This window comes from Cebus imitator, unplaced genomic scaffold, assembly GCF_001604975.1.
Source record: "Cebus imitator isolate Cc_AM_T3 unplaced genomic scaffold, Cebus_imitator-1.0 Scaffold674, whole genome shotgun sequence".
In the NCBI taxonomy this organism is placed as follows: Eukaryota; Metazoa; Chordata; class Mammalia; order Primates; family Cebidae; genus Cebus; species Cebus imitator.
In genome coordinates this window covers 143658-162262 of record NW_016107989.1, presented here as the reverse complement: position 1 = coordinate 162262, position 18605 = coordinate 143658, and the positions used below count along the sequence as shown (strand labels likewise).

At 40.6% G+C, this 18605-nt stretch overlaps 1 protein-coding gene across 1 annotated transcript in view; it reads left to right on the top strand.

The window, feature by feature from the left end:
• LOC108295990 (catenin delta-2) overlaps positions 1-18605 on the top strand; it is a 688803-nt gene that overhangs the window by 538979 nt on the left and 131219 nt on the right. Inside the window, exon 10 of the mRNA XM_017518360.2 lies at positions 4969-5182. Within this exon, the coding sequence (XP_017373849.2) occupies positions 4969-5182 (214 nt within the window). The remainder of the gene's footprint in view (positions 1-4968; positions 5183-18605) is intronic.

The window sequence follows — 18605 nt, the reverse complement described above, 5'->3', positions numbered from 1 at the left end:
AATTCTTTTTCTTCCTTTCTAAAAATAAAAAAAAAAATAAAATAAAATAATAGCAAGGCAGGTGGCCAGAGGCACTACCTGTCCAATGAAGGTGGGCACCTGGTTAGAAAGAGACCTATATGAGGTTTGAGGATTTTTACCCAATGCATAAATATTTGTAGAGTCACTTCATCACTGAGATACATGGCTTCCGATGCTTTGTGCACTCAGAGAGCAGGACTATTCCGGACCGATTAGGCTGAGGGTGGGAGCTTCATGCCGACCTTAGGAGAATTTCCAGTGATTTGGACCTTGAATTACCCTAATACTTTTGCACAGATGTGACTGGTTTGACTGATGTATTTTAAATGCTTTTAGGGACTAGATAGAAAAGGCCCTTTGCCATTTAGCAGTTACCCTGGAATGGCAGGGCTCCTCATACTTAAGTCCCTTTAGAAATTATCTGGTGAGTTTGCTAAAATACAGATTTGGCGGGCTCTTGATAGCTCTAGAAATCTACGTTTTAATGTTTCTCAGGTAGATTTTGAGTTGGGCAGTCTATAGACCACACCTTGATAAATATATCACCAATGAATATGTTTATCTGTCATGTGACTCTGTTTTACTTCAATAATTGGTGATGGTTGGGTGGATAGGTACCTGCCTCACCTTTGAGTAGAAAGCAGCAGATGAAAAATAGACCAATTATTGGATTATTTGACTAGTTTGGGGAAAAAATATACTATCTTCCTTTTTTAAAAAAAAAAAAAAAGAAATTCTAGAAAAGGCGAAATCATGGAAACAGTAAAAAGATCAGTGGTTGCCAGGGGTTAGTGGAGAGGGAGGGATAAATAGGCAAAGCACAGAGGATTTTTTAGGGCAGGGAAACTATTCTGTATGAAACTATAATTGGAGGATGCATGTCATTGTACCTTTAGTAAGAATAGAGGGTATAGCACCAGACATGAACCTAATGTAACTTTGGACAATTGAACTCTATAGAGTTTGGGTGATAATGTGTCAATGTAGATTCATCCACTGTAACAAATGTACCTCTAGGGTGCAGACTGTTGATAGTGGAGAGGCTGTGCTTGTGTGGCGGATAGGGAGTACATGAGAATTTTGTCTTTTCTGCTCAATTTTGCTGTGACCCTAAAACTGCTCTAAAAGAGAGAGAAAGAGAGATAGAGACAGACAGACAGAGAGAAATACCTGACAACCAGCTGCACCATTCATCTGATAAATATTTATTCACTTACTATCTTGTGACAGGCACTCTTTTATTGCATTTCATTTTACTGTTGAATTATGTATAAATATAAGATGTATATAATCTACCATTTTACTGAGTTTATTTTAATGCTATTAAATTTAGAATCTTTCAAAGTTTGACTTTTAAAGAATTCTGTGTGAGACTGGGCAGGGTGGTTCATGCCTGTAATCCCAGCACTTTGGGAGGACAAAGTGGATGAATTGCTTGAGCCCAGGAGTTCAAGGCCAGCCTGGGCAACAGGGCAAAACCTCATCTTTACTAAGATAATCACTTGAACCCTGAATATGGAGTTTGCAATGAGCCAAGATCATGCCACTGCACTCCGGCCTGGGTGACAGAGCACAGCTCTGTCTAAAAAAAAAAAAAAAAAAAAACCAATTGTGCATGAAGATGATTAAAGAAATATTGTGAAGAGAGGGTAAACTGACCTGCAGTAATCATATGTTAACTAAAACCTGGGCTCAGCTTGCTGGATGTGGAGTGATGGACAGGGGATAAATTGGAACTAGACAGCTCACCATTTGGGGGGATAAGACATACAGGTGCCATTTCAGAGAAGACAAGTTTCTTCTGATAGGTTTTCAGAAAACTGTACTTTTTGAGTGTTTAAAATAGGTTTGTTTGGAAGCTTGGAAAGATTTCATGTTAGATACCAGAAGAAACTGGTAGATGGATTGGGTGCAAGAAATTGGAGAAAGGAAGGGTCCTGCAGAAAAGCAAGAGAGGGAAAGTGAAGAGGACAGCATCAGACCCACACATAGCCACCAGAAGCAAGAGGACTGGAGTCCATGTCAGGGCCTCCCTTCCGGTCCTGATGGGAGAGGGGAGGCTGCAGGGGAAGGAGGGAGGACCAAGGATCTGGCCATCCCGTTTCACACATGTGGCTATTTACATTTTAACTCTGAGTCATGTTTGGCTTCAGAAAACGAAAGTAGGATTCTCACATTCTTAGATAAAATTCAATCCCAAGAAAACAAGTTTTAATATAGAGGATCTGGTGACCCTAATTTATTATATTTCCAATTAATATAATAAATTAGAGCAAAAGAAAAAAGTTAATTGTCATATTTATGTTTATCTAAGTAGATTAAAATCAAACTGAAAAATTTCACTATAAATTTGGGTATATGGCATTAATTAGAGCCGTACTGAAAACATTTTGTTTTCATTGTAGCATTAAGAATTCATGCTGCATTCAGGCTGGGAGCAGTGGCTCATGCCTGTAATCCCAGCACTTTGGGAGGCTGAGGCAGGCAGATCACAAGATCAGGAGTTCGAGACCAGCCTAACCAACATGGTGAAACCCCATCTCTACTAAAAAAATTAGCCGGGCATGGTGGTGCATGCCTGTAATCTGAGCTGCTCGGGAGGCTGAGGCAGGAGAATCACTTGAACCCAGGAGGCAGAGGTTGCAGTGAGCTGAGATCAGGCCACTGCACTCCAGCGTGGGCAACAGAGATTCCATCTCAAAAAAAAAAAAAAATTCATGCCTCATTCAGTTTGAATTCATTTTCCCTTTTAATGTTTTGGAATAATATTTTAATCACTTAATTCATTAAATCATATGAATTGGAAATATAATAAATTAGGAATATTAATTATAACATACAGGATAGCTAAAATATATACATATAAATGAAATGCATAGATTGATTGATGATGCCATCTGCTTTTAGTACATAACCAATAGATTCACTGTAAGAATGGATTTGTTATCTCTTTTTAATGGTTTCATCATTGTTAAAGTAACTAAACTCAGAGAACTTTAAATAAATCACACATGTGAAAATATACACACATAGAGAAAGTCATATTCATAGTTTAACCTTTTTTGTACAAGTGGGATATGCCTTCTTAAGCACTATAATGAAGTGGATGGACTTGTAATCTGGGTGCATGTACAAGGCACACCTATGTAGGAATACAATATCAGCTCTCCGGCGCAGGTGCCAAGCAAGCCCTGAGTCAAACTGTAAGTTGGGCAAAGTTGTTTTGCACTTCTTTTTCTCTTTCCTTAGTTGACCTAAAAATCCTTTCAGTCCTCCTTACCCAGGTGTTGTCACCAGCCTCAAGCAGGGCAACCATCACCCCTCAACAATACCGTCCCTCCTCATCCCTCCCTCTTTCTTCCCTGGCATGTTCTCATGGAGGCGCCATATGTGAAATGCTGCATTCATGGTTTCCAAATTAGGGATTTAGAGGCCAAGAGTGCACTGAGGGTTTCCACTTTTTCTGCTTTCATTTGCTGTTGAATGAAAATGATTCCTGTTGGCATATTTGGAATCATCAGAGGCCACCCTGTATGAATGAAGCATGCTCTATTTTGTTTGTAAGCTAGGTTGGAAGAGCCACAGGGCTGATGCCCCTGGATACATTCCTGACTGTTCACAAAAGGGTTTTTTTTTTCTTTAAAGAGGGATATTTCTTAATTTTGAGAATACTATTTTAGCAAAGCTAAGAAACACCAAGGTGGCAAATAATATATTAATTAACCCTCTCCATTCATTTGACAAATATTTAGTGAACATTTATGGTGTGTCTGGCATTGCACTGGGGATAGGGATATATAACAGAGACTTTTCCTCCCAGAACGTGCATCCTAATAGCAGACAGGCAATAATAATACACATAACAAGTTGGAACACAATAAGTCCTATGAAGAATTCAATAGCACTTGAAGGTAAAGAAGAATGCTGGCTTGGGGTAAGGGTGTGGTTCCAAGAGCAGTTTTAAATGATGTGGTTAGAGCCACCTCATAGAAAGAACAGCACTTGGACACAGTTCAAAGAGCCCGGGGATGTAGCCAGGTGTCTCGGCACATCTGTGGCATGAATGAGTTTTTCTGTAATCAAAAACTTAAGTAGAGAAAGTGCCAATTCTTCAATCCCTGAAGAACACCGAAGCATAAAAAAAAGAAAAAGAGAAGGGTACTACTGGATGAATCATGCTCTTTTTCCATATACATGCAGAAGTTTTCAGATGCAGCTTTGTTCATGAAAACCCTATGAACTAACCTGTGTGTTACGTAGCCATTTTATTTTGTTTCTAATTTAAATTTACTTATGAAAGATTAAAATGTTGTTTTGATAAAAAGAACAGTAAAATGTAGTGTGCTTTTGTTGTTGAATCACATACCTAAGTTAAGCATAACATGCCTTCTCCTCATGTGTTCTGTCCCTCATGTAAGAGACGTTCTTATTTCTGCAGGTCTTCTGAGATAAAACTCCTTGTGTCGATTCTTCCAGTCTCTTGCTTCGCTTCTGGTTCCTTTGAAATGTTTGGAGCATATCCCTATTAAGCATAGCTTTAACATTTTGTACATCAGTCCTGCAGCCCTTTAAGACAGTGGTTAAATTTAGTAAGTCTAAGGAATAAGGATCAATGTAATGCCTTTTATTTCTTCATGTGCTTCAGCCATGAGGACATGGCATGATTTTATAGAGAGAAATGTCTAAGGCACCCATTATGAAGTTAAAATCACCTTTCCCATTCTATAGTTTGAAAGAAATGCATTTGGATTTTTATTGGTAGGATATTAAAGCAAATACAGAGAATAAAATATCAAACAAACACTTTTTTTCTTTTCCTTTTGTATGCCTTAATTCAGTTTGGTGCAGTTAATTGTTAGCAGATACCTTATATGAAAAACATGTTTTGGTATAGAGAGTGAAACCTTACACTCTAAAGCAAAAGTGGGGTGTCCTTTGCTCTTTCAGATAAGAAGACAAGGAGGCATCCAGCTCTTGGTGGACCTGTTGGATCATCGGATGACTGAAGTCCACCGTAGCGCCTGTGGAGCTCTGAGAAACCTGGTGTATGGGAAGGCCAATGATGATAACAAAATTGCTCTGAAAAACTGTGGCGGCATCCCAGCGCTGGTGAGGTTACTCCGCAAGACCACCGACCTGGAGATCCGGGAGCTGGTCACAGGTTAGAGGCATTATTGAATTATTATATTTTATCTCAAGATAAACTTTCTGTTATCCAACACAGTAGCAACTATACTAACCAAATAAATATTGTGGTGTTCTAATAACATAGGCAGTCTCAATATGTGTTTTCAAATGAGTAAACCACTAAGAAAACAGTATCAGATGTGACCCACCTGGATTGATCATATTCAGTAATCAAATGCATGTAACCTTCATTCAAATTCTGTGATCATAATCCATTTTTGTCAGTTGATTTAGAAGTAGTTGAGCATCGTACAATACCCAGGACTCCTCATGAATGATAATTGACAAGGCACGTCAGTTTTTGGTAATAAGGTATGCATTTTGGTTTATACTGTGATGAACACAGATGGCTTATTCTACTTCGCAGTTAATTTTTTGAATGAAATATTCATGTCTATTAAAAGTCACCATTAGTATTACATATTAAGGGATTTTTAAAAAGTGAACATCAAAAGTTTTTTTTGATTGCAGAACTTTTGGGTTTTGTAAAACGGAAATGATTATAGTAGCCACACTGTCGTCATGAGGGTTTAATAAATGAGACCCTGTGAAACATTTGGCACATACTTGGATACATGTGAACACGGAGCTGTCAGCTCTCACTTTAAAAATCTGCAGTGTTACTTGGAGTACTAATGGCCCAGGTGGCCTCAATACAGTATTTCAAATTACTCTGCTGCTTACTCATCTTGTTCATGCTCACTGCCATTCTAGGTGATACTTGGTTTTCAGTTCATGAAAAATTACCCCTATCAGCAAGTATTTGGCAATTGGATTGCATAGTTGACTGTCTAAAAAGATCTTTTAATTGTCCCTGGTTCCATTGACCTTCTGTCTCAACTCTAAAATTTCCTTGTAGTTATGCTGAAAAGTAGATGAAAATACATTATTCAAGATAGAGAACTATAAATATTTGTCCAGCCCTGGGTCAAGACTCCCAACTTTAGTATATTTTCTTGAATATATACTCCTTGAGATTATTGTCACATTTCTTTCTCACCCTTAGTTATATCAGAACTAGATGCAAATTGGTTTTGTTTATTTTTTTTCTTTCTGTAAGTAGAAAACTGTGGAAAAAAAATACTTGTTAAGAATTACTGTACTATTAAAGCAATGTTTCACACCAAACTAATGTGAGGTGACATGAGTCAGGGAAGGTAAAAGTATTTTTGTCTACATAGTATGATGTCTAGGATAGGTTGGGGGTGAGTTATGTAACTGAAAATATTTCCCACCATTATGGTTATGAACACCCATCCTTGTATATGTGGGTTGGGCTTAAGTTGGAACGGCCTGCAAAAGAAAGGACTCAATGTGTGTGATAGGGACAGGAAGCTTCTATGCATAAGACTTCGCCAACAGATACATGAAGCCACCAGAAATGAAGACCAACAAAGCACCTTCTGTGTACATCATATGGATTAATTTATGATTAGGAAAGAACTGGATTTGACTAACATTTGAATTTACTCCAACACAAAACCATTGTCTAGAAGAACCCTCTGTGGTAGCTTCCCTGATTGCCAAAGAAACGCAGCCACATGCCAAAGGTTGAGATGAGTGATGGCAAAACAGAATGGAAATGCCATACCCCCAACACATGACACCTTCTGCAGCAGTGTGTCTTATCCTGTCTGCCATTTGAAGCTGCGCTAAAGGATCCAACTGCTGCCTACGCCATTGCCTTCAGCACTGCTTCTGACAGCTCCTGGGTGTCAACCATCACATGTGCCTGGGCAACACCAGAAATTCCCTTGTGAGCCCCATCTGAAAAACCAAAGGCATAACCTCTTGTATCTTTTCCTGGTGAAATTCAGGCTGTAGGAAGGTTGCAAGTACTTACTGTATGGAGAGGATACCCTCTTATTTCACTTTTGAGAAGGTTTGAACCCACTGTCATGTCTTGACCCACTGTGTTTTCATCAGCATGTGCTGGGGGTTCGAGGTTCTCTCTTTGTCTCCTTCTAAATGCTGTCTTCTGCTGTGATAGTAACATCCATTAAGAGGGACAGTGGTTGTTACTTCAATAGATGTTTTCTGCCTTTCCAGAAGCATGTTCATATCGTGCTTGGCATCAGTTTCACCTTTCTCAAAGAAAAACATATCAGAACATGTTGACAAGCTGAAGTTCATGGTGTCCGAAGTTGCCATCATGGATTCTTCAGAAAATCCACAAGGCCCTTGGCCCACCTTCCACTCTAGTAAAGGAAATTGGAAGAGAGCATCTAGAGCATTCCAGTGTGGAATAAATTGCTACTGTAAGCGAGTCTAGTGATTGACTCTAGACGAAGCCTTCTGAGTTTCTTACTGACAGAAATCTGAGGGTGCCTAGAAACCTGCAGGACTCGGCTGACTTCTGCACAGGCGTTGCATCAATGATGTAAATGAAGCCATAGCCAACTTCACCTCCCAAAGCAAAAGTCAACTGAGGCAAAAGGAATTCACCTCAGAGAAAGCTTGGATTCTGTTGGCTAAGCCTTGGATGCCCTTAGTTGACCCTACGGTGCAGCCATGGTGATGCCTACACCAGTGCCCACTGCAGTGGTGAGGCTCTGCACTGAATGGTCAGAAGCATGCAGTACTGGCTGCTGAATATTTAAAGCGATGGCCCTGGCAAACATGTCCACGCATTTTAGCAACTTACTAGATGAGCAGCAAGGGATGAGATGACTCTGAGGGGCGGAGTAGGGTGTACAAGAAGAAAGGCTGGCTTCACATCTGTTGTTGCAAGGAGCCGCCGCAAATCTGTTTAGGAATTAGGTCAGATATTGTGCATTAATTAAACAAAGTAATGATCTAAGTGTAACTGCTATACCTCTTACTTTCATTGCAATTCTCCGGTGGATCTAATACAGAGCTTAGCAAAGAATAACGACTCAGTACATTACAGGAGCCCAGCCACGACAGGGGAGATTTTCCTGATCACTTTCCTGCCTGTTATCTCATGCATGAGAACAAATGTTGAACAAAGCATTACAGGGGAAGGTAGGGTGAGGTCTGCCTTTGAATTTCTTAGTAAATATTTGTAAACTGGGATGTATTATAACCAGATATTCAAAAGAAAAATTTTAGTGATTTTTAAAAAATGAAAGCACAGTTTATAGATCAGATTATAGATTAGGCCTAGCTGTATATCCAGAAGAACTTATGCTCTCAAGAGTAACAAATTACAAATAAGAAAGAAATGATCTTGCAAAGCTTTAAATTAGGTATTGAATATGGCTTGGAAGACTATTTGAACAATGATAAAGTGTTAAAATTGAGATATTTACATACATTTACATTCAACACATAACCATGCACATGCTGAAAAAGCAGTTGCCTATTTGCACTGCAATATCTCTTCACAGCAGAATATATTTTTCTGCCTGCTATGTCTTGCAATAAATAATTTTCTTCCCATGCAATAATTACTATGAGATGACAATGAGAATTTTATTTAAATACAGTTGAAGCTGTTATATGCTAGCCATTGCTTGAAAACCTCCTAAACAAATAAATTTCGATTAGAAATGCTGCACGTCCTTTGGGCCTGACTCATGGAGTTTTTCTCTCTCTCAATATGGAAATATTGGACCTAAATTTTGAGTATGCCCAACTAAAGATTTCAGAATCCTTTAGAAATCATAATAAAATGGTTTTTATTAAATGATAGAACTTAGTAAATAAGTTTTCTTTTGGTTGGAAGCACGTGTCGAGGGCTCTGCTTCTCCAGGAGCAGAGCGTGTTCTTCCGTCTGATGCTTCGCATGTCCAGATGGTCTTTCCTTTTAGTTATGGAGTCAGGCTGAGGACTCAGCCTTGTCCTTTGTTTCGGGCATCGATGATTCCCTCCTTTCTCCATGGAAGTCCCTTCCAGAGTCTTCGGGCTGGATTTGGATGTTATGCCCTAGACCTGCACAGTAGGATTAGATCCTGGATTAGAACTTCTGTCTCCAAGATCCTGTGCCCTCTTTTCTTTTGTTTTACTCACTTAAAAATTCCTAAAAAGGGATGCTTAGGAGATTAAATTCTGAAAAAAATAAGTCTTTAACCCTCACACGTGAGTGATGTTTACTAGATACGCAATTCTAGATAGAAAACCATTTTTCTCAGGGATATTTTCTATTATTTTAGCCTTAATACTATAAAATTCTCTCATGATATATCTAGGTGTGTGACTTTTTAAAAAAATGTCATTGAACATTTTCAATTTAAAGAGTCATGACCTTCTTTAGTGCCAGGAAATTTTCTTCTTCTTCTTTTTTAAAATATTTCCCTTGTTTCCATTTCCTCTGTCCTTGCTTTCTGGAATTAGTCAGACTTTGAGCCTCTTGGATTATTTCTCTTGTATTTTCCTATATAATTTTGAGCGCTTTGTCTTTTTGTCATATGTTCTGAAAGACTTCTCCAGTATCCAACATTTATTTTCCCCAATTTGTCTGTGACTTCCACCCTCCCACTACCAGGGGCCCAAGAGGATATCATCTTTTTAAAAGAAAAATGCTAAGAATTCTCTTTTTTTATTTTTTAGTAGCCCCATTTTTGTTTTACAAATGTAAAATATTTTTTAATTTCTCCAAGGATATTTCTTAGAACTTGTTTGTTTTTATCTCTTTAGCATGAATTATCTCAATTTTTTTCATTTTTTTTTTATGGTGGCCTTTTTCATTGATTTTGTAGGCTTCCGATCTGTGGTGGTCCTTAGTTTTCTGCTTATTTTTAAGATAGTGGGAATAGAGTTTGTCTGAGCTCTTTGCATGTTGGGGAAGCTTGTTCACAGTGAAGCTTCACTTCAGAGTAAGTGGGTGGGAGTAAACTGTTATCGTGGGAAATCCTTTAAGTGTCTTAATGGGGAGGGTTTTTCTCTAAGACCAGATGTCCATGGTACCTTTTTGGTTCTCCCCAACATAATCTGTCTCTTTGGAGATTCTTCTGAGTTGTGTATTTTGTTTGTGTGGCCTGGAGGAAGGGGACAGTATTTTACTGTCTGCTGAGTGTTCCCTCGATCTAGGTGGGAGTGGAGAATGAGACGTGACTACTGCCCTTCAGTCACCCCTTTCTAGCTTGTTGTCCCATTTCTACACCCCAGGTGCCTTCCATCTCCGAGTATAAATCTTACCTGGCATTCCACCAGGACAGTCAGCCACCTCCCTGGGATAGGGTCACCTTTATGTGTATCCTGGACTATGCTTGCTTCTCCCTCGACTCCATCTATCAGCTCACTCTGGCTGTTTTGCATCTTGCAGAAATGTGATGAAATTTCTTGTCTGCTGAATTATTCCTTCCATTCTCTTCTCTATTCCATTGTGTTCATGATAAATAACATTTGTCCTGTGTGAGTTCTGAACTCAAACAGCTCTGAACTCAAACAGTGAACTCTGAACAGTTTTGATAGATTAAACGAAGTGTGAACATTTGTGCAGATATTATCTCTGTTGCTGACAGAAGCCAGGCTGGAGTCCTTCTTTAAGGTATGTCAGCCAAGTGACCTTGCTAATTTAACAGAAGTTCAGGTATAGCGTTGATTGAGCACCCTGGATGGAAGGAGACACTGGAACAGAGGGGCTGCCTTTCTCCCACTAATATCCCTGCCTGTGTTTCTTTCACCCGCTTTGTTATGATCACCCAAAGGCGTAGCCCATCCCCCCAGAGCAGGAGCTAAGCAGTTTGTCAACAAAGCTTTTCTTCCATCTGGATGGCACTTTTTGGAAATCACCTGGAATTCCTGGTGGGAAATGTATATATTTCACGAAGAGGCAACAAAAGGGGTCAGAGGAGTAAATTATTTAAATCAAATCCAGGGTTACTATGTTCCCAAGATTTAAAATTAAATCCAGTTTTATTTCTAATTCCAAATGATGTCCAGCTATGTTGTCCAACATAGCGAATTAGACGTTCTGTGAGAAGATTAAACAACATCCCAAAGAAAAAAATTAATAGAGACATTTCAATAATGGAATGCCAGCAATGTAGAAATGCTTTGAATTTTAATATAACCCCCACAAAATATCAAATTCCCATGGAGAAATTAAAAATCAAAGTTTAAATCCACTTTCATGTTGAAGTCCAAAGACATTAAAGTTCAGAGGAATTAAAGTCAAAAAATCAATACCTCTTGCCATTATGTGTTAAAGTTCAAAATCCACAATTCTTAAGTGAGCTAACATGTAAAAATCGTCCTCTGCCAGTTTTTATTCTGCACTGTCTCAGCCAGGGCGATGCTTGTGCCTCTATGGGGCCTGGGTCCTTCAGCAGCCTGAATTCAGGGCTGTCTCACACTGGAATTGGCCACATACTTTTAGGACCTCAGGTGATGTATGACTATATTGTCAGCGCTAACACCTCTCACCGTTCAAAGATGTGAACAATGGCACCTGCCCATCAAATTTAGCAAGAAAGCCATTGTGACCCCCTAAGGGAAAGTATTCCAGGCACCGGCACGTTCCCGGAAGCCAGCCCGCACCAGGGCAGCCGGCACCAGTGCGTCTGTATCGGTCAGCTGTTGCTGCTGTGAAAGGTTCACCACACATTTAGCAGCTTAACACAAGGCAGACTGATTTTCTTAGGGTTCTGGATGTTACAGGCGTGACGTAGACTCACCTGGCTGCCATCCAACTGTCGCCGGTGCTGTGTTGCTTTCAGGAGGCTATAGAGGACAATCCATTTCCTCACCTTTTCCATCTTCCAAAGCTGCCCACATTCTTTGGCTCTTGACCCTATTCCACTGCCTTCAAAGCCGGCAACATTACATCTCCGATGAGTCTCCGTGGTCACATTTTCCTCTGATCATTGCCGGAAAGGATTCTCTGCTTTTAAAGCCCCATGTGATTAGATTGCACCCGCCTGGCTGATCCAGGGTTCTCTCCATGTTAGTCTCCGCATTTTAGATTCCTTACCTTACTTAATCCCATCTGCAACCCCTTTTGCCATGTAAAGGAGCCCATTCAGAGGTCTTGAGCATTCAGATGTGTACATTTTCGGAGGATGATGATTCTGCTGACCACAGTGTCGGAGGGAAATGAGCACATGGAGGCCCCTTGGATTTAGTAAGGGGATGCCAGCCTGGTGTTGCGTGGCTTTGCGGGTCCACCATCTGTGAACTTAACCTGAATCAGGAGAAAAAAGTCCAGGCAAAGAGGTTCATTCTGGCCTGATGCATTTCCCACTTGAAGGGAGATTCTTCTATTCCCATTGTTTCTTCTTTGGGAAACGAGTCATATATTGTTGATGCCTTGCAACATTTAGGTACAGGCAGAGGCAACACCTGTCTCCAGGTGCATCCTGGTTTGACCAGGGAGGCAGAAGCACCGTAGATGGCATGGAAAGGGGGACTTGTTCTCAGGATTAGACCTGACACCACAGTAAGAGCTGGTGAAAACGCCTGTGGAAGGCTTTGCCGCTCTGTCTGATGATGGGCCTGCAGTTGTCACGGGCCAGCAGGCAACAGTCAGGAAGAACAGCAGGGTGTGAAGCAGGGGAAGCCAGAGCCAGCTGCCATTCATAGGGACAAATGGCACCCCTCTTTTGCCTCTCTCTGGCTACAAATCCGCCACGAGTGATGCCCAAAGCTGTCGCTCTCTGCCACAGAGCTCTGCATGATTCTTCCTGGCCAGGGCCTAGGGAAGTGGAAAGAGGGGATATGGTGGGAGCTGTCAGAGCTGTGGCCCCAAAGGTGGAGTAGCAGCCGCAGGAGGCATGCACACATTGCTGCAGCCCCGCTGCCTGCTGCCCACGGCCCTCAGAGCTCAGTGCTATGCTTCACTTGCACCTGCCTGGCCTCCTGCCGGTATCTCCAGCCTCAACCTGCAACTCAGCAGGGAAGGAAATTCTGGAAAGCATAGTTCCAGTTCGGCTGGGGTGACACAGTACAAGCCCTCCACTCTAGGTCTAGGAAGGGAATGAGGCGGTTTCATTCCCTTCCTGCATACTTGAAACCTTTGATTTTGGATTTTCTCTTTGGGAGTTAGGTTTTTTGTTCCAGTGTCCCATGACTGTGTTCTGTCCTGTGATAAGCCTTCCACTGTCCCATGGTTTGTTAGCAGGTATTCCTCAATCCTATGGTGCAACAGTAATTGCTCTGCTTTTTATTATGGAATTGATTTGCTCTCCTATCCCCACGAAGATTGCAAAATCACCCTCAACAGACTCCTGAGTGGAAGCTGCTCTTGACACTGCAGAACCTGCTGCACCTTCAAGCTCAGACCTCTGCTATGCACACTGCAGGCCGCTGTCTCTGCTTGCTCCTGCTCTAGGCCCTGAGTCCTGCATTTTTCCAGCACATGCTGGAATGGGATGTCCTTCTGTGATTCATTCTCCTCTACTGTCCTTCTGCAGCTCTCAGGAAGGCACAGTTCTTTTGAACCTGCTTCCTGAGTTGGACACTTTGCTTTTTAGCATGTAGAAGGGTAGCAGTGTTTGCTGAAATGAAGTCCTGCCTGCCTTTTACTTTTCCTTTGTTCTTGAACCTGAAAGCATTGCACTAGAGGCAATATGATTTTCTACCATTCGCTTCTAGATTCTAGAACAGGAGTTGGAAAGGTTTTTCAGTAAAAGGACAGATAGAAAATATTTTAGCTTGTAGGTTTTAGGTCTCTATTACAGCTACTGAGCTCTACCTGTGCTGAATGAAAGCACCACAGATAATACATCAACAAATGAGTATGGCTGTGTATTAAACTGTATTTATGCAAACAGGTAGCTTAGGCCATAGGGCTTTATAGAACCTTTGATTGCATACTGTCTTCTATAACCAAGTTCTGACAGAATAAAGAAAGAGGCCAAGTCACCTCATTACTGCGAGGGGTTGGTTTGGAGGCCAGACTCCAGGCCTGTTAGCCACGTTGGTTTGCTCACCCAGAATGCCAGAATCAGGTACATTTATCTACCATGACACAGGCAGCCATTGGGTCAGGGCAGCTTCCTCCTCCTCTACCAGGGCACATCTTATGGAGACCAAGGGAAGCAGAGTTCCTCATGGCCATTCATTCCCAAGTAGAAGAAGCCCAGAGCTGGGCCAAGCCCTGCAAGCTCACTAGTGCCTTAGACAAGTTCCTCTACCTCGCAGGGGAAGAGGAAGTGAGGGGTTGGGAGAGTCCAGTGTTACAGTCATTGTGCTCCATTCACAGTAAGGAAACATCAGGCCTGGGGAAGAATCTTTCCCAATACATTGCTGTTAATTCTGATGGATCAGCGAGGGGGAGAGGAGCTAAGTGTTTGGTCTGCCTTTTGATGGCAAGTCATCTCCTAACCAGCTTTGTGTCTCACACATTCTTTGCTGAGATGTTGCCTGTTCTTGTCTCCTGTCATTTTGACCATTTTAAGATTATCTCTTTGCAGAGGTAAGCCCAAATTATATGCACTGACAGAGGGCAAAAAAACTTAACAACCCTCAGCACTGTTCTGATTCCTAATTGCCTCCCCAAACAGACTGACTCTAATCAAATCAGGAAATCCACACCTTTAACTTTCTGTGCACTCCACCCTTGGTCCTAGAGAGAGAAGCCATTCTGTAGCTCATTAATTCATTAAACAAATTGCAGTTGAGTGCCTACTGTAGTTGACCCTTGAATAACCCAACAGTTAGGAGTGCTGACAACCCCTAGAGTTGAAAATTTGCATATAATTTGGCTCCCCAGAACTTAATTAGTAATAGCTTACTGTTGACTGGACGCCTTACCAATAACATGAAAAGTCACTTAACATATATTTTATGTATGTATTGTGTACTATATTCTTACATTAATGTAAGCTAGATGAAAGAAAATGTTATAAAAGAAATTATAAGGAAGAGAAAATAGGTATGCACTTTATTAAGTAAGAGTGGATCTTCATAGGGTCTTCATTCTCATTGTCTTTGCATTAAGTAGGCTGAGGAGGAAGAAGAAGAGAGGTTGGTCTTGCTGTCTTAGGGGTGGCAGAAGTGGAAGAAATCTGTGTATTAAGTGTACCTGCACAGTTCAAACCATGTTGTTCAAAGTCAACTGTATATGGAAGTGAAGTTTAGGTGCTTGGGATACAAGAAGTGAAGACCCAGGCACCTTCTAGCCACAGACCAACTTTCCTTATGATATGACTTTCTTCCTAATGATTAAGATCATGGCGCCTGTTTTTCAAGGAGCCAGATGGAGGAAGGGCTAAATAAAGGAGCACCGTTGAGAAGAGTTTTGGTATTTCCATTGATTCATGTGTAAAGGAGTGAACTATATCAAGACAATAGGTGAAATTTTATAATCTTATTAACAGAACCATTGTGGGCTTTTTCAAGCTTAGAACCTGCCCTCCTAAAGCTTGTGTCATAGTGGACAAGACAGACATAAAAGGAAACAAATAAATCTGTAATTTCAGCACGTGGCAAATGCTATGAAGAAAAATCAAGCAGGCTAGAGATTAAAAAGGGATGGGAATTACTACTTAGAAGGAAGCTTGAAGAAAAGAAAAGCCCCAAATAATGGTCTGTTAAACTAGAGCAAGTTTTGTCTCCCATACGTGAAGTCTGGAGGTAAGTGTTCCAGGGTGGTCGTGCCGCTCTCTCCCATAGATCTTCAGAACCCTTCTGGCCATCTGGCTTCTTCCAGCCATAGCTCCCCCTTCCTTATGGATGGCTCTCTTATCAATAACCAGGATGGTGGCACCGATGTCTCAGTGAACAAGACATTTCCATATATTAAAACATTATTTGTTTTCATTTTAAATTGTATTTATTCTAAAGTTCCAGGATACATGTGCAGGATGTGCAGGTTTGTTACATAGGTAAACATGTGCCATGGTAGCAGATTGCACCTATCAACCCATTATCTAGGTATTAGATGCATTAACTGTTTTTCCTGATGTTTTCCCTCTCCCAGCTCCCTGACTGGCCCTGGTGTGTGTTGTTCCCCTTCCTGTGTCCATGTGTTCCCATTGTTTAGCTCCCACTGGTAAGTTAAGTGAGAACACTTGGTGTTTGGTTTTCTGTTCCTGTGTTAGTTTGCTGAAGATAATGGCTTCCAGCTCCATCCATGTTTCTGCAAAGACATAATGTCACTCCTTTTTGATGGCTGTACAGTATTCTATTATATATATATATATATATATATATATATATATATATATACACACACACCATGTTTTATTTATCCAGTGTATCACTGATGGGCATTCGAGCTGATTTCACGTCTTTGCTATTGTGAATAGTGCTGCAGTGAACATACATGTGGATGTATCTTTATAATAGAATGATTTATATTCCTTTGGGTGTATACTCAGTAATGGGATTGCTAGGTCAAATGGTATTTCTGGTTCTAGGTCTTTGAGGAATCACCACGATGTCTTCCACAATGGTTGAACTAATTTCCATTCCCACCAACAGTATAAAAGCATTCCTGTTTTTCCGTAGCCTTACCAGCATCTGTTGTTCCTTGACTTTTTAATAATCACCTTTCTAACTGGCATGAGAAGGTATCTCATTGTGGTTTTGATGTGCATTTCTCTAATGAGCTTTTTTTCATACGTTTGTTGGCCGCATGAATGTGTTCTTTTGAGAAGTGTCTGTTCATGTCATTTGCCCACTTTTAAATGGGGTTGGTTTTTTTTCTTATAAATGTGTTTTTTTGTAAACTCTGGATACTAGACCTTTGCAGATGGATAGATTGCAAAAATTTTCTCCCATTCTGTAGGTTGTCTGTTCACTCTGGTGATAGTTTCTTTTTTGCTGTACAGAAGCTTTTTAGATTAATTAGATCCCATTTGTCAAGTTTTGCTTTTGTTGCCATTGCTTTTGAGGTTTTCATCATGAAATCTTTGCCTGTGCCTGTGTCCCAAATGGTACTGCCTAGGTTTTCTCCTAGGGGTTTTATAGTTTTGGGTTTTACATTTAAGTATATAATCTATCCTGAGTTAATTTTTATATAACATATAAGGAAGTGGTCCAGTTTCAATTTTCTGCATATGGCTAGCCAGTCCTCCCAGCACCATTTGTTAAACAGAGAATCCTTTCCCCATTGCTTGTTTTTGTCAGGTTTGTCAAAGATCAGATGGTTGTAGATGTGCAGTCTTATTTCTGAGTTCTCTATTCTGTTCCATTTGTCTGTGTGTCTCATAAACTGTCTTTTTAAGGGAGTTGTAGTTACTCATGCTATGGTAAGATTAGACTGCTGACATTTATATCTGGGTAAGTCAAGCTTATATCTCTTCTTTGTTACCTGTGTCACAGAGTAGGACATTGCAGATGCCTCTAGAGCCAATACTTCACATTATTTCCTGTATTTTACACTGTTATTGCTGTCCAGTGTGGCTAACCTGACAATCCAGGTACTCTCTGCATTTATTTCTTGTGGACCAAGAAGAGATAAACAAACATTCCTGAACACCCACACTTACCAGTAATTGTGCTGGGTACCTTCCTGTCTGTCACTGTCCTGAATACTCCTGAGGTCCTGTGAGGTTGGTTATAAGGGACATGCTTAAAGTCACAGCTGGTCTGTAGTACTGTTGTAGCCCTTGATTTCCAAAGCTGGTCTGCTTTATACCAGTGATTTTCTAGTTTCTTCAATCATAAGAGTTCTTTGGGGGCACTTGATAAAACAATACATATTTCTGGACCCCAGATTTTCATAGCCTGGGAAGCCACGCATTTAACAATACCCCCTGATGGTTCTTAGGATCATGCATGTTTGAGAAACACCACTTTCTACTTCCACAAGACCAAGAATTACAGTGGACAGCAGAGGGGAGGGGAATTAGGAGGCACGGATGTGTTTTGAGAGATGCCAAAATAATTTGTCGTTAATAGTAACTACATTATCTAATGAAAATATATGGCCCATTTATCACTTTTTAAAAATTAAAATGAATTTGAGGTTACCTCATATTACAGTGTGCTTCCTCAAGTGAGAGAGAAAAAAAGTGGAATTGCTTCCGCTGGATATAGAAGAAATTGCCTGTACCACTCCCTGACTTACATCGAGCAGTAAGCATCTGTTACTGATGGCCATGGTAACTGGGGTGGAGCTTGCAAACATGATAGTCCTTAACTTCCTTACAAAACCTCTTAAAGTTTCATCAGAACCTTCTGTACACCGATCAGAGTGTTTCGTGAGCATGAGCTATTTTACATAGTGCTGCGGTAAAATGTTGGATGTTCTTGAATTGTCTGAAGTTGCCTTCAGTTTTCACCTCCATGATCACTGGGGCTGGTGACATGAGGTGTATCTGTGCTTATCTGCAATTACATTTCACAGCATGCCAAAACTGTATAAAGGCTTAAAGGAAAGTTGTGCTAGGTCTTTTTGTTTTGTTTTCTATTTACCGAGATTGAAATGTACAGCACATTTCCACTTGTTAGGCCTGACAATGCATAACTGATTTGTGGCTTTACTTTGCAACTCATGAGTTACAAGTTAATTAGAAACACTTTTCCCTAATTATATTTGAGAGTTT